This window comes from Triticum dicoccoides, chromosome 7B (assembly GCF_002162155.2).
Source record: "Triticum dicoccoides isolate Atlit2015 ecotype Zavitan chromosome 7B, WEW_v2.0, whole genome shotgun sequence".
Taxonomy (NCBI): Eukaryota; Viridiplantae; Streptophyta; class Magnoliopsida; order Poales; family Poaceae; genus Triticum; species Triticum dicoccoides.
Window position 1 is genome coordinate 646966730 of NC_041393.1, and position 16771 is coordinate 646983500.

Sequence of the window (16771 nt, forward strand, 5' to 3'; positions counted from 1 at the left end):
ATACCAGCACCCGTGGTGCCCTTTGTTGTGTTGTTTTGGGTGTGCTCTGTGGAGTTCTATGCTTGGTGACGCCCTTTGCCTACGCCGGTGGCACACGGGTGCCGTGGCGTCGTCTCGGCCCGGCGTGACCGTTCGAATGTACCCCATGACACAGGTGGTGTCGCGGCGTTGTGCAGTCTTGGTTGCGCGGTGCTTTTCGATTGCGTAGATGGTACAGTGTCATGGTTTAGTCTCGGTTCGCCGCTGCAGTTCGAGCGCCCATGGTGCCCCTGGTTGTGTTGTGTCCCACCTCGCCATGTGTTGTCTGTGTGTTGTTTTTGCTTTATTTCTCTTTCCTGTGCCTCCTGTACTTCCGGTTCACTTGAACCCTATCTTGTATTAGGCTGCAAAGCCTATAGGCAACAAATGAATACAATTCAGGTGGGGAGGATTTCTTCTCCCCCCGGTGAAAATTCAAAAACAAAAAAAAATTCAATCCGGCTATATGCACTCGCTTTTTATACACAACAAATTACAGATCGTCTGACGATGATGCGACTGCGCTGTCTCTGTCCCTCCTATGTTCTGTTTTTTTTAAGGGGTTCCTCTGTTCTGTGATTTTTTAGGTTGGGCTGCCCCATTGCGCAGCAGACCGGGCAAAATGGGCTCCTTTTCCGGGCCTAGTTGGCCATATTGAAAGTCCATCTCTCAGTTGCAATTCTCGTTGTTCCAAAAAATAACTGCAATCTCGTTGGGGTCCCCATCGAGACGCTTCCAGAGACTGCGTGGTAGGGACGGGCACCGGAACCGCCTCTCTCCCCGCTCGTTCCGTTCCAGCCGAGCCGTGACGTAACCGAGCCGGCCTCCTTGCCCCAACTATATAATTCTCCTCTGCCCACTCGATTCCAGTCGAAAAATCCATCCGCAGAACAGGCGATCGATCTTTACCTGTTGCCGAGTCGCCAAACTCCCCTTCGTCAAGGTATGCGCCCGCTATCGATTACCTGTTCCCCGATCTGTCTCTTCATGCCGTGAGATTGGTCTAGATCTGCATGTGTGCGATTGTATTTGGTCAACAAGATGAGATGAATGAGCTCGTAGATTTGTGTAGATCGATGTGTTCTGTATGCTATCTGGGTCTATTTTGTTCTAAGTAGATTTGATGTATCCTGATGGCCCATGTAGAGTTGTTGGTTAGAACTTTTACTGATTAGTGTTGGACCTGCTGCTGTAGATTTTTGTTTCTTGCTTCATCAGATTATTCCTAGTCTCGCACACGATGCTCTGCCTTGTAGTTACTAAATCTATGTACTTTCTGCTAATTTGGATTGCTGAAGTACTGCATCTGTATGATAGCCTTACATTGGACGTGCTGCAGTAAATCTACTTGTTATACAAATCTGCTTATTTTAGACTTGAAAATAGATCATCGTCTTTCAATCCATGTCTTTGTCTCTTTGATGTACTCATGCTGTCATGCACACGTGCAGACATGGTTTCTGCAGATTTTCTATTTATCATAAGATTTAGACCATCTCACTCCACGGCTCATGACTCTGTTGATCTCTTCATATAGGCATATACCATGCTGACTTATTGCTTTTTCGTTTCCAACTATAAAAAACTGCTTCATTTAATCTGGAATTAGACCATAAGAGTTACATTCTTGCCTTCCAGTTCCTTATCATTGGTCTTATATATGCTTTCTGTTGCTCTGAGGTTGTTATTTGTTAGATTTGCTATCTATCAGAAATTTAGATGGCCGTAGTCTGTGTTTCATTGCTTTGTTTGTACTGTTTGTATAATTTCTCACTATGCATATTGATTACAAGATTAGATTAGCAGAGTCTTCGTCTCACGACTCTGTTAATATATGCCTAACTAGCTTACTCATCTTGTTTTATTTGCAATTATGAACTGCGCAGATGCAGATCTTCGTGAAGACCTTGACCGGCAAGACCATCACCCTCGAGGTTGAGTCTTCTGACACAATTGACAATGTGAAGGCCAAGATCCAGGATAAGGAGGGCATTCCACCGGACCAGCAGCGCCTGATCTTTGCAGGCAAACAGCTTGAGGATGGACGCACCCTTGCTGATTACAATATCCAGAAGGAATCCACCTTGCACCTGGTGCTTCGCCTACGTGGTGGCATGCAGATTTTCGTCAAGACCCTTACTGGCAAGACCATCACCCTGGAGGTTGAATCGTCAGACACCATTGACAATGTGAAGGCGAAGATCCAGGACAAGGAGGGTATCCCCCCGGACCAGCAGCGCTTGATCTTCGCTGGTAAGCAGCTTGAGGATGGTCGCACTCTGGCTGATTACAACATTCAGAAGGAGTCTACTCTCCATCTGGTGCTCCGCCTTCGTGGTGGCCAGTGAGTCCTTCGGGCTTTGGAAGTTTGATTTGCAAGTCTGTTGCGTCTGGGGCTTCTTCCCCTGTTACGATTTACATAGTCCTTATGTTTGTTTTCGCTCAAAGTCGTCCTGTGCCATTTGTGAGAACATCTGATGCTGCCTTATAGCAGCATGATCTATGTTATGAATAAGTGACCCTCAATGTTTTTATCCTTGGTAACCCGGTGTTCTTATCCTGTGATTGCGGTTGCTTTCTGCTTGTTGTGTGATCCTTTCTACCATCGTAGATGGCCCGCAGAACGTTGATTCATACTTACTGCAACTAATATTCAGAACCTGCTGACCTTTTTTGTTCCAAACATGGCATCAGCACGTGTTCTGTTTTCACAAATACGGGAAAAGGGTCAACACTAAGAAATTTACGAAAACAAATATAAAATCACAACATGTTACATAAAATTGATTGAGATAAAGAAAACTTGCCACAAACTAAAAAAGAAAACATCTGTGTTTTCGCAATTTTGTGGCTAAACCCTTTGAACAGTCAGCATCCATCGACATCGAGTGCGGCCCAGCCATCAAGCAGCAAGTATTTACCAGTTCCAGTCAGCCGGTGCAGTGTTGGTTGTTTAAAGGCACCGTTGTTGGTTGTTTAACATGGCTACTTTTGACTGGAACATCTGTTATTCTGTACCAACATTTTTCTTCGAAATGGAGGTAAAAGATTGACTCATCCGTTAATTAAGCAAAGGGAGTTGCCCAATTAACTAACGAAAATCAGGCAAAAACTGTCACAAACCGCTGAGAGGCACTCACACAGTACTCCACACTCGCCTCACAAAAACTGTCATCAAGACCGCACACCAGCGTCATCGTCATCGTCATCACTTCTCCCCAACAGGCGTCATCGCCCTCCCTACTCTTTTTTAGGAGAATCGCCCTCCCTACTCCGAGCAATCTACTCCGACTTCATCAAAAATGAACGTCGACCCAACCCAACATTGCAAGTAAGCGCAAAAGGCATTAGATGCCCCTCAAGAAACAATAATTCAAATAATTCAAAAAAGAAGCAATGCAGCGATACTGTTCCATGTGGCATTTGGAGAATGCATGAGACTTTTGCTAAGCTCACCATTAAGCAGTTGGTCTTCATCTATCCTGGTTGTGATACTAATTTAATTGTCATTCCAGGTTGCCGTACTAATCAGCCGATCTAGCAAGCCACCAAAACTGAGGGGACTGACACAAGTAAAAGTCAGCAGGTTCAGTGGGCCAGAATTTATCCCAAGAAAAGAAAATGGGATCTTCTTTGTATTCAGATGAATGTGATCTTCGTTGACACAAAGTACCATGTCGTCATATTGTATAGCCGCTCATCCCAGTTCTCAACTGATCCTTGTTTCCTTTGTGAACTGAGGTGTTTCCTCCTCTAGAAACTTGTCGTTATCCTGCCACATTTGAGTGTTTCCTCCTCCAGAAACAATTGGCCTTCAGCAAGCCTGTATCATCATGCAGCATATTAAGAAATGATGGCACTCCCGTCAATGATGATAAATGAAAGTTGTGGCTACACGTTCCACTGATCCTCAGCCCCAACAGCCGTACTATATATGCAGTGTGCCTGCCAATTGCAGTTATACTACCAGCTGCTTTTAAGAGGAAACTACCCGGCGGCCGGCGATGCCTATCGAACCTCGTCCGTTGATCGGTGGCGGCACCGGCCACGATCCCCTGCAGCGGCTCTTCCTCGACGCCGGCCGCATCTCCGTGCTGGGCGGCTGCCTCGTCGTCAGCTACTCCTTCGGCAATCCGGCCGCGAATGCCGCGCACGTCTTCCTCGGCTTCGAGCTCCTGCTCCTGGGTGTCCTCCTGCTCACTCTCGCCCGCTGCGCGCCAGTTCCCTTTGGTTCCCCAGGTCGCCGCCTTCGTTGCCAAAGCCGTCCTGAACCGCATTCTCGACCGCGCTGTTGAACTAGTTCGGTTTTAGAAACGGTGATCCGTGATCAACAATATGTCAGTAAGGTCACAAAGATATGTTGATCCTATCATCTGTACGTGAGAATGTAATGTTCCGTTTTCACTCTGTCACCTCCCGTCCAGCTGTAGTATATTTTTTCAGATCAAAAGGCCATCAGGCACCGTTCTATTTCCATTGAAAATGAAACAGAAGGTAACCATCGTAACAACTTACAAGCCTGTGGAAGTATCTACAGCCGTATATAACAAATATCACTCCTTGTATGTCCACGGACGGATCCGGGAGTGTCACCCCTTATTTTTGCTGAAATATATTGTCCATCTCTCTTCATCAGTTTAGATTTTTGAAGCAACTGGGTGGAGCATGAATCTCTACTCCTAATGCAGCAGTTGGTAGTCTCCACCGGTCAATTTTTGTCCCACCAGGCGCGGTTAATTTTCGTCCTTGATGCCACCTACTGCTACCCACCGATTCCCCACTTCCTCGGTCCGGACCGATCGAAAAAACGGGATGGTAACACACAATTCTATGAAAAACGTCCTGAAAAAACCGCCCTAAAAAAATCTACAACGGTTAACCTACGAAAATTAACCGTTTCGTCCCATCTGAGACCCTCGAACCGATTCGTCCCAATTGAAACCCTCGCACCCGTATCGTCGTGCCCTCGATGCACTTGTCCGCCGCCGTCATTCGTCCCTATCCTCGCTACGTACCCTCTTCTCCCTTTACCGCCGCTCAACCCTACGCCGCCGCCATCGCCGCTCAACCCTTCGCCGCCGCCATCGCCGCTCAACCCCTTCCCCGCCGCCACCGGACTGCAAGCCGTTTGTTCCGCGTAGCGAGCATCGAATCTAAGACCGATCCCGTATGATACGCCGCTGATCATCAGGATCGGCATGACCCTTCCAGGTTGGCCGCCGTCGACCGCTATCATCTAGGTATGCCTCTAATAACCCATACAAATGAGTGGTAACCGTTTCAAATCTTACAATTTTTTTTGAATATTAGGAGACCTAGGTACAGGGGGTTGGAACCCGTTTACAAATCTTATGGGCATTCATCCTAATGTCACCCAGTTTGACTTCCACATCTTCAGAATTCTTTGCCTATGATTGTAGTCCATATCTGCACATAACTGAAACCCAGTTTACATCTTTAGAATTCCTGTATAACTGAAACCTATGATTGTATTTGCATGTTTTTGGATCATCTGCACTCACCTTTGCAGCTTTGCAGGTGGTGAGTCGTCTCGGTGGCAACAGTTATCACTTACGCAGCTCGCAGCGGTTATCTGCACATAATTGACACCATGTTTACATACAAACAGCAGAAGCAAATTTGAGTACGCAAACGATCAGAATGCCACCGCAAGTTTAAATAGAAACAACAGTTATTTCCAGTTTATTGTTCAAACGTTCAGAATGTAATACCATGATCTGTATTTGCAGGTTTTTGGATCATCTAAAAAAGGACTCACCTTTGCAGTTTTGCAGGTGGTGAGTCATCTCGGTGGCAACAGTTTTCAGTTATGCAACTCACAACGTCATCACAATGCTCCATCTGCACATAACTGACACCAAGTTTACATGCAAACATCAGAAGCATATTTGAATTTGCATGTACATACAAGCACTCACTTTACGAGTTTGCAGGTGGCGATTGACCTCGTGCCGGATCATCAGAGCAGAGAAGCAACAAGTGACAACAAATCCCAATTTGCAGCTCACAACAACAACACAAGTAAGAGGTAATTAGAGTTTATGCCATTCACACCAGGAGCAAATATGTGTAATCCTGGAAACTGATTGTAGAAGCAAATAATCACAACATATAAGCCGATTTTATGCCATTTACACCAGGAGCAAATTTGCTATTTGCATAAACTCTGGTAGCACAGTACGACGACCAAGTGTTCAAACATCAGGAGCATAACACACTATAAGGATGGAAACTGAGTGTCACAACTAAGTGCATCCTTTTAGGCGGGTAACATATTATGAACAGCAGTAGCACAGTACGACAACCCAGTATTCAAACTTCAGGAGCATAACACACACTAATGCCAAGATAATAGTTGAGTTTGTGCCATATAGTCCCAGGAGCATAACACATCACTTTAGGAGTTATCAAGTGGTGATTTACCTCTGTGCCTTGTCATCTGAAGCAGCAACTGACAATGCTTTTTGATTTTGCAGCTCACAACAACATCACCAGCAATAAGTGACAAAAACAATAGAAAGTGAGCACACTTATTGAAATAGGCAAAGAATTTTCAATTACTGATAATTAAAAAGAAACTGACTCCATTGTGATGTATATACCATTTATAAGAAACTGAATGCATACGACATTCCTTGATTGGACACAAATAATTAATAAGAAACTGTCTGCATTTTCATTATGTATATAGCTGGAAATATATGTATTGAAACAGCCTTAAATATAGAATGACATTTGCTGCTTCTGATTGTTGACAGGAAGTGTTCCCACTCTGTAAAACACTTTGAAATGACCAGCATTTGAATCATAAGAATAATATAACTGCGTAAATCAAGAATTCTACTTATCTGAGATTGTGCCAATTCATATTTCACGTTAGTATAATGTCATTCAATGTTAGTGTGCTGCCCTTACAGAGGTGCGGATGGGTAATTCAAAAAGCAAGCCAGTTGAACACCTACCGGGAGTTGACGTTACTCCCGGTATGCTGCAATTCTATCATAAAGTGAAAACCATGGGTTCTATTATATTGACAAGCTATATGCACAATGTTTTGCAGTCCTTTCAAGCGGGAGAAATGTTGATGATAACAATGCAAACATCATTCCCGTAGCTGAAAATGTTGTTGAAAATTATGCTACGGTTCCACGTAAGATGCTTGTCTCAATATTGTTCATTTTGTTGCCGCATACTTTGTCACCTGTGTCATTGGCCTTTTAATAATCCTTGTTACAACTCTACAGAATTCCCGAACCCAGTTGTAGAGCATAATGAAGCTCCATTCTCGGCCCCGAGTCTACTAACAGCACAATCTTGCACAAATGAAAATGGTACTTACTCATCTGCAATTATGATGCCAAGAATCTTAGCTCTATATATTTTCTCCTAAATAACATTGTGTTTATTTTCCTACTTGTATCAACTCTACAGTTGGATCATTATCGCAACTGGTTGGGGATCAGCATGATGCTTCGTTATTGTCTTTGAGTAATCTAATTCTCGATTCTGGCATTTCAGTTGCACTAACTTATATTCAAGTGTGTTCACCTTCATTTACATGTTACCCTGGTTTTTTATTGCTAAATTGTAGGCTGTGAACCTTCAAACGATGCATTAGATGGGGCGACAGTGGTAAAAGGTATTCACATGCATGCTTATCCACAATCGATACTGACGTGATCGGTAGTGGCTCATCATTGGATATATGTGCTTTCTGCACTATCGGTTTAGTAGTTATTAATTTTGACATGATGCAAACTACGTCAATTGCATAGACTACGATGAGACAACAAAGGAGCAGTTCAACGCACAAAGGCGTGTTGCTTATCGAAAAAAAGGACCAGGATACTGTGTTGTTGCAAGAGGTTCATCAGCCCTCCTTGACAAATTCTGGTGAGTTGTTTAACATGAGTATGCTGACTAAAATTTGCATGTGGTATGAATGTGATATAAGTGAGTTGTCAAACTAAACTTAATAGAAAAGTGGGGCTTATTTTATTCACTAACTACCATACAATTGATTCATCTTGTAGATCATAGGGAACTTAACAACACGTGGAAGCGAACATCTTATCGCATTAGCAAGACAGAGAATTTGAAAAAACAACAAAATGATGTGCACATCGTTCAACGTCGTACCCTAGGTGATATCACGAACATTCGTCAACCTACTAATGCAATAGCAGGTACATCAGGTACTCATGGTATATATATATAAGAGCAAGGTCAGAGTACCGTTGATATATGAAGTAAGAATACTCACCACGCATGTTGAATTAGATGAGTTGATTGAGACCAAAGAGAATCCGCAAAGAACGGAAGAAGATCGCAAAAGAGATCATAGAAACGCCCTGAGGAGAGCTTCTTATCGGCGGAAAAAGGATCGGGATCTGCAAGAAGAGAATTTCTGGGCCCTTAATTTATCTGGTAAGATTTAAATCTTCTAACCAATATTAAGAGTACCAGAATATTAAGGTCTTAACCAATAAGTTGTGAGTATGTATTATTAACATTTATTTACCAGACAACTCATCTAGCTCCGACTATACAACATTGTCGAATAATGAAACAGTTTTCACTGCTACAACTACGGTCACATCTGGTCTGGTTTATGACAATACTTTTAAAGGTAAACAACTTGAGCATGAGATGTCATCAAGCAAGGTCAGATTACATTTTGCTCTCTACATTTATACTATGCCATGAATGACAGCAGACGTTCACTTCAATGTTCTTGAAGAAACCAGTCAATTAACCGAGGAAGAGCGCAAGAGAGATCATAGAAATGCACTGAGAAGAGCTTCTTATCGGAGGAAAAATGATCAGCTGAAAGCAGATGAAAATAAAGACCCACTATCTACATCAGGTAAAACAATGCCTTTAGTTTATCGTTGAAGTAATCATTTTTTTCCTCATACCTGCATATTCTTTTAGAGAATACTAGGAATGCAGCATACCGTCAAATGCTTGATCTTAATGCACATGATTTATATTTGAGTAGCAACAACAAGTGGTAATATTCATTATCCACTACATCAGATTGTTCTAATGATGTTTTCACAACATTTTTCCTAAAGCCACCCCTGATGGCACAAGCTATACAGACGTTGCACACATTGAAGCAGCATTACCCCCTTCATCATTAGGAGCGTATGTTGTTACCCATGACAATGACCAAGCTAAGAGGGAGCAGAGAAACTCACGTAGCCGAACATGTTATCAGAAGAAAAAGGGTGAACTAACGGTTGATGATAGAGAAGGAATGAATGAAAAGATCCGAGGCAAGCGTGTGCAATGCCGCAAAAGCATGTCGGTTATTGAGAAGGGCCAGTCAAGTGCTCAAAGGAAGGCCAGTTGCGCTAAAAGGAAAAACACCCCATGCAAAGAATCCCTTGCACTCCAAACCTAGGAAACTATACCTCTGAATGTCCCGCATCCAGCTGCCGCGCAATACCCCTCGGATGGGGCGCCGAAGATGATTCATCGGATGGCGACAATCCGCCGGTAGTGCCAAATTACGGTGTTAGCACCAATGGTATGGAAAATGATTTTGTCTGGTTCTTATTCTAATTCTCGGCAACTTTGTTCTGGCATCATGTTGTCTCTTGACACATTCGCGACATCTATAATGCAGATGACAACAATGTGTCCGAGACCCCATCATGGGTGATGAACCGACACCATCCGACTTGATGGATGAGGAGTACTACATGTTTCACGACCAAGGTATGGTTTAGTCGAAACTTCAAAGTCGTTGAGCTTAAGTGCAATTATAGTTAATTGTGATTACTTTTTTGACAATCCTGCCTCAACAAATGCATGTAGGATCCGATAATGACACAATTGAGGATGTTGATGAAACGAGCATGTCGTCTGCTATACCTAGCGATGTTGATCCATTAGACTTTGTCTACACAAACATCCCAGACACCACTCACGTCCTGAAACTAGACGCAAACTGCAAACACTGCAATGCCAAAAAATTTGTGTCTGAGACTGACGGGTTCTGCTGTCGCAATGGGCAGATCGATCTTAAACAACCGGAACCAGTCCCAGAGCTGATGAGACTATGGTCCAGCATGGATGCAGATTCTAGACATTTTCGGGAGAACATACGGTTCTTCAATGGGCATTTCGCCTTCACAACCCTTGGTGTCAGCCTTGATGAGAACTACACAAACATGAAGTCCGGGGTGTACACATTCCGGGAACACGACACGATCTACCACAATGTGCACTCGTTCGGGCCTAGCTCCCTTCGAGAACATCTGCAGTTATACTTCTATGATGACGACCCAACCATTACTCATTGTAAGGCGGCCACCAAGCAGTTAGACCAGGATGTCGTGAAGAAGTTAGTCGACATACTGAAAGAAAACCCGTACTCACAGCAATTTAGGAGTTTGGGTGCACACAAGGACAACCTCGATGATTATAGGATAGACCTAAACACCGATAAGAGGCTTGACCAAAGAAGATATAATAGACCGTTGTCATGTGAGGTCGCTGCAATTTGGGTTGAGGGCAGCGACCTAGCAAAAAGGTTTGACCGGAGGATAACACTTTATGGTAACAACAACGAAAGGCACAGTATTCATGTGACCTCCGGGGCATATGACCCGTTGTCTTATCCCCTATTTTATCCAAGGGGCGAACTAGGTTGGCATCCAAAGCTACCTAAACGTGATGTTCCTTGGGAGGTTGTACTACATCCCCAACTGGGCCATGATGATGATGAGGATGCAGGTATGCCGTAGGCAGCAAGTATTGTTACAAATAATATAATTTAACTCGAATAATTCCTCATTTTGATTGTACTTGATCACATGCAGAGGGGAATAGCAGGTTGTGCATCTCTGTAAGAGACTATTACTATTACATGCTACAGACACGGCCTGCGATCTTCAATCCCATACTCTGTGGAGCATGCCTGCTGCAGCAATGGGCGGTAGACATGTATGTCAAGATTGAGAGTTGTCGGTTGAGGTGGTTCAGGAAGAACCAGACGCAGATTCGGGCCGACTTGTATAAAGGAGTTGTTGATGCGATCACATCAGGTGAAACGCGAGCAAGCGTTGTTGGGACAAGGATAGTGCTCCCTGGAACATACCCAGGTGGTGATCGCGACATGAAGAAGAGGCATATGGATGCCATGGCAATTGTCCACACATACGGGAAGCCTGACATCTTCTTGACCATGACTTGCAATCCAAAATGGGAAGAGATAACTAATGAGTTGCTGCTTGGTCAGAGGACCGACCTGATATTGTGGCTCGCGTGTTCTATGGCAAACTAGAGGCTATGAAGGACATGTTGTTCAAGAAGCAGATCCTGGGTGTTCTTGTCGCTTATGTATATGTAGTCGAGTTCCAAAAAAGGGGCCTTCCCCACGCACATTTTTTGTTGATCATGGACTCAGCATATAAGCTTATCGTCCCAGAGCAGTATGACCGGCTCATATCAGCAGAGCTCCCAGATAAGCATAAGTATCTCGAATTGTATGCAATGGTGGTAAAGCATATGATGCACAGACCATGCGGTTCTCTCAACCCAAAGAATGTTTGCATGCAAGAAAACGGATGCAAGTGCAGATACCCGAGGCCGTCCTATGAAAACACAGCACAGGGGAAGGACTCGTATCCAGTTTATCGACGTAGAGACGACGGTAGACGTGCTAAGGTCCGAGGGAAGATGTTGGACAATAGATGGGTTGTGCCCTATAACCCATACCTTCTGCGGATGTTCAATTGCCACATCAATGTTGAGGTCTGCTCTAGCATAAAGTCCGTCAAATATCTTTACAAGTACATCTACAAGGGCCATGATAAGGCTTCTTTCAACATTGACCAGCCCGACGCCGATGGGAACATTGATGAGATCAAGAGACACGTTGACACAAGATGGGTCACCCCTCCGGAGGCTATGTGGAGGATATTTGGCTTCCCACTTTGCGCCAATCACCCGCCTATCTTGCAGTTGCCTCTTCATCTCCCGAATATGCACAGGGTTGCATTCAATGCGCAGGCTGACTTGAGTAACGTTGTGGCCTCCGAAAAAGCTTCAAAATCGATGTTAACGGAGTATTTCAAGGCTAACCAGGAACACCCTTGGGCTAGGCATATATTGTATAAGAATTATCCCGGAAGCTTCACGTGGCAGCAGCAAAAGAAGTCTTGGAAGCCTTGGGTCGAGCGTTTTCAAATAGGTCTTATCGTGTCTGCCAATCCAGCCGAGGCGGAGCGATACTTCCTGCGTGTATTGCTGAACCATGTTACGGGAAAAACCTCATTCGACGACTTGCTCACCATGGGCGGCGTGCTATGTGGGAGATTTAGAGAGGCTGCTGAACGGTTGGGTCTCATCGAGGCAGACAACACGGTTGACGACTGTCTTAATGAGGCTGAGCAGTGGGCGATGCCATGTTCTCTTAGGAGGCTCTTCGCAACCATCTTGGTGCATTGTGAGCTAGGCGACGTGCGCGGTTTATGGGATAGGCACCTCGAGCCTATGTCAGATGACTATCGTCGAACACGCATGTCGCCCAAGGAGGTGGAGCAGTTGGTGTTGCTTGACATTAGGGCTATGTTGCAGTCCATGGGTAGACGCTGTTGATTTCGCTCTTCCAATCATCGATGATGCCTTTGACCCAACCGATGGTGAGTGTAGAGAGGTCATAGAGGAATCAACTGTTGAGTTTGACATGGATGACACTAAATTGGCATCTTCCCTGAACTTGGAGCAGAGGGCCGCATACGATGAGATACTGGCGGTTGTTGAACGCGGTGATGGGGGTGTATTCTTTGTTGATGGCCCTGGAGGTACAGGGAAGACCTTCTTATACAGGGCAATGCTTGCCAAGGTGAGGAGCGAGGGCAAGATTGGTATCACTACCGCGATGTCGGGCGTCGCCGCTTCTATAATGCCTGGCGGTGGGACTGCCCACTCGAGGTTCAAGATACCACTGAGTTGCGATGATGGTGCCTCCTGCAGCTTTACCAAGCAGAGTGGGACTGCCAAGATGCTTAGGATGGCCTCATTGATAATATGGGACGAGGCCAGCATGACGAAGCGACAAGTAGTTGAGGCATTGGACAATAGCATGCGTGACATCATGGGAATACGCGACCGACCCTTTGGAGGAAAGACTGTTGTTTTTGGCGGGGACTTTAGGCAGGTGCTTCCCGTTGTCAGAAGGGGGTCGCGGGGCCAGATTATTGATGCAACACTCCGAAGTTCTCATCTGTGGAAGGGTATGCGACAACTTCGACTCGTTACCAACATGAGGGCTCATAATGACACTTGGTTTGCAGATTACTTGCTTAGGGTCGGCAATGGCACTGAGGATGTCAACGATCAAGGCAACATACTACTCCCTAAATACATTTGTCTGCCTTCTACAGGCGAGGTTGACGACTTGGAGAAGCTTATTGACCACGTGTTTCCGAGTCTAGATGATAACATGTCTGATTCGAATTACATGACATGTCGCGCAATCCTTTCCACCACAAACAACAATGTCGACAAGATAAACATCCGCATGATAGAGCGTTTTCAAGGAGATGAAGTAATATACCATAGCTTTGACAATGCGGAGGATGACCCGTATGGCTACTACGCTCAAGAGTTTCTTAATGGATTGACTCCCAACAGTCTTCCTCCGCATGCACTCAAACTAAAGCTAAACTGCCATGTCCTACTTCTAAGGAACATTGACCCAGCTAACGGACTGTGTAACGGCACTAGGCTTGTTGTTAGAGGATTTGAGAGGAACACCATTGATGCAGAAATCGTGATTGGACAACACGCTGGCAGGAGGGTCTTCCTTCCTCGAATACCTCTCTACCCATCTGAAAACGACATGTTTCCATTCAAGTTTAAGAGGAAGCAGTTTCCTATAAGACTTAGCTTTTCTATGACCATTAACAAGGCTCAAGGGCAGACAATCCCTATTGTTGGTGTCTACCTCCGCAATCATGTGTTCTCTCATGGTCAACTCTATGTTGCTTTGTCTCGAGCCACCGCGAAGAGAAACATAAAGATACTCATTCAGAAGGAGAAGCCGAAGGAGAAACCCAAGAAGCAAAAGGACAATTCAAAGAAGCGAAAAAGACCGACCGTGTCCTTACTGACCTCGATGAAGAACATCGTCTACAAGGAAGTCCTTACAAGCTGAAGTCCGGTCTTAATACACCGACAGGTTTACTAATATAACTTACTCTTCAAATGGTTAAGTTATGTTGTAATTTGTTTTTTTAGTTATATCCTTTTATTTGGTATTTTGATAGATGGATCTATACTCCATTTAGTTGAACTACAAACTACATTTCAATATTCAGCAAGTGATAATGTACTGATTTTGTAGTGCTGCATAGTACAAGTGAGATGTGTCTGTCAAATAATCTCATCTGTATCTGAAGATGAAATGCTGGATACTGACAATGGGTAATGACAAGAATTCTGGACATCTGATGTGTTTGAGTATGATACTGATTCTTCTTGTTGCAACTCAGAAGAATAGAGAAGATGAAACAAAAAAATTTAGAGATAAAAAATATCACCATTCATCTTCAGACTCTTATACAAGTGTAAGGCATTCCAGGGGAAAATACCATCGAGGTGGAACTGGCAAGAACGAATCTTTTTGTTCGGTTTTGATAGATGGAGCTATACTACATTTAGTTGAGCTACTAACTGCATTTCAATATTCAGCCGTCATATTGTCAGAATCATCTTTCTTATATGTTATCTACAAACGCACTAATTTATGTGTAATATGTGACTCAGATATAATGTCAGAACTTCTAATGACCTGGAACATGGATTCAAACTTTTGTATTACGGCAAGTGATAATTACTGGTTTTATACTGCTGCATGGTACATGTGAGATGTGCCTGTCAAATAATCCTATCTCTATCTAAAGATGAAGGGCTGGATATTGAGAATGGGTAATCACAAAAAATCTAGACATCTGATATCATGGAGTATGACACTGACTTTTCTTCTTTCAACACAGAAATATAGAGCAGATGTAACCAATTAATTTAGATGTAAAAAATTATCACCATTCATCTTCGCACTCCCATATAAGTGTAAGGCATTCCAGGGGGAAATACCATCGGGGTGGTACTGTCAAGAACGAATGAAAGACTTCAGCATAGTGGTGCTAGAGCTAGGAAATACAACTGTTCTCTTCAGTATCCCTTGTTTTCAGATAAAAAGAAAGTTTGGAAGTACAGCTCTGCTGATAGGATTATTATAATTAGTCAGAAACTGGTTCATTAATGACACTGAAGGTAGGCTATGAATTGCTTTATTAGATCAATGAGATGTACTCAGCCATGAATACCAGCAATTTGCTGATGAAACTGGTAGAGATGATTTGCTATGTTATACCTACACCAAAGTATCTAGGCAAGCAAGATATGTGCTCTGTTGTATCCGACTTTAATGGGCAATATGGACATGAAGGAGTTGGAAACTTCGGGGGCACCAAACAGTCCGCCTACGATATCAACCACAATGTTTATGTGAGCATCCACATCATTCAGTTCGCTGGTTGCAGAGGCTACTCATAGAACGCCCGTGCATATCTCCTCACGAATTAGGATTTTTGTTTGTAAAATATGAAGATCTTTGGAGAGATTTAGTGCTGACCAAGTGTAAATTTGATCTATAAAGAACTGTTTAGTAAAGTGAAATTTATTTTACCAATCAAACTACTTTTACTATTCTAGTTGTTAAGATGAATGGTGCTATAGATACACCATATGCTCATGGACATCAAGCATATATCACCCATTGGGAATTGTATTTTTAAACAATATCTTAAGTAGGCTGGTTCGGCTGTTGTGGAGGAAATGTAGGTTGCACGAAGCCAAGACGTTTGGCTGTGCAGTTATGAAATGTATTTCTGTAGATCAAAATGTAAAAAGAATCCAAAACCCCCTATATAATATCCGGAAATAGGTAGTATATTAACGCAAGTTATCATGCCAATTACCAATTCCATGTCACCAAATCAGAACGTGTATCATCAGCCTTTAATGTGTTTCCTTTATATCTCCAAATCGTTTGCTGACATGAAAATTTGTAGTTGGAGTTCATTTAATGGCATGTTCATTTTTTTATTCTAAACTACTACTAGGTTGATCACGCGGAATCATAAAGCTTGTTCCAATAGATTTTATGTCCTGATTGTGATCATTTCGATTGATTCATAGACGGATTTACACTTTAAGGTTTCCTTGTAAACATCTACAAATTGCGTGACCCTTGCACCACCCAAACCAGAAAGCTCCACCCTAGCCACTCCATTGACTTAGACATGTCGTCATCCAATAGTTCTGACGATAACCGTCAAGATCAGGATGAGACGAATCAGTTTCACCCTGATGATCTAGGTCAACTGGAGGATGCAGAAGCGCAGCTAGATTGTGGTGTTGGTGAGAGATCCTCACGAAAGAGTAAGACCCTAAAGATGCATCATCATACTCTGCCTATTCAGTTCCCAACCACTCTTTCGACAAACCACTTTGACAACCTAATCCAACGTCGTGAGGTGCATCACATTCCTCATGCACATGTTCACTCAGGCTGGGATATCCAGCATGACGTGGGGTCAAATGCACAAAGGAAAGACGGTTGGGGTACCAGCAATTATGATATTCTGCAGGCACAACAGCATACTAGCATGTTGGTTCAGACTTTGATTAACCAGATGAATCGGTTGAC

At 43.7% G+C, this 16771-nt stretch overlaps 1 protein-coding gene across 1 annotated transcript; it reads left to right on the forward strand.

Annotated features, from left to right (window-relative positions):
- The first annotated feature begins 827 nt into the window (after positions 1-827).
- Positions 828-2562, forward strand: LOC119338139 (polyubiquitin-like). The gene is made up of 2 exons (XM_037610437.1): positions 828-961; positions 1905-2562. The coding sequence occupies exon 2, from the start codon at positions 1905-1907 to the stop codon at positions 2364-2366; it is 462 nt and encodes a 153-aa protein (XP_037466334.1). The 5' UTR covers positions 828-961; the 3' UTR covers positions 2367-2562.
- Positions 2563-16771: the final 14209 nt, after the last annotated feature.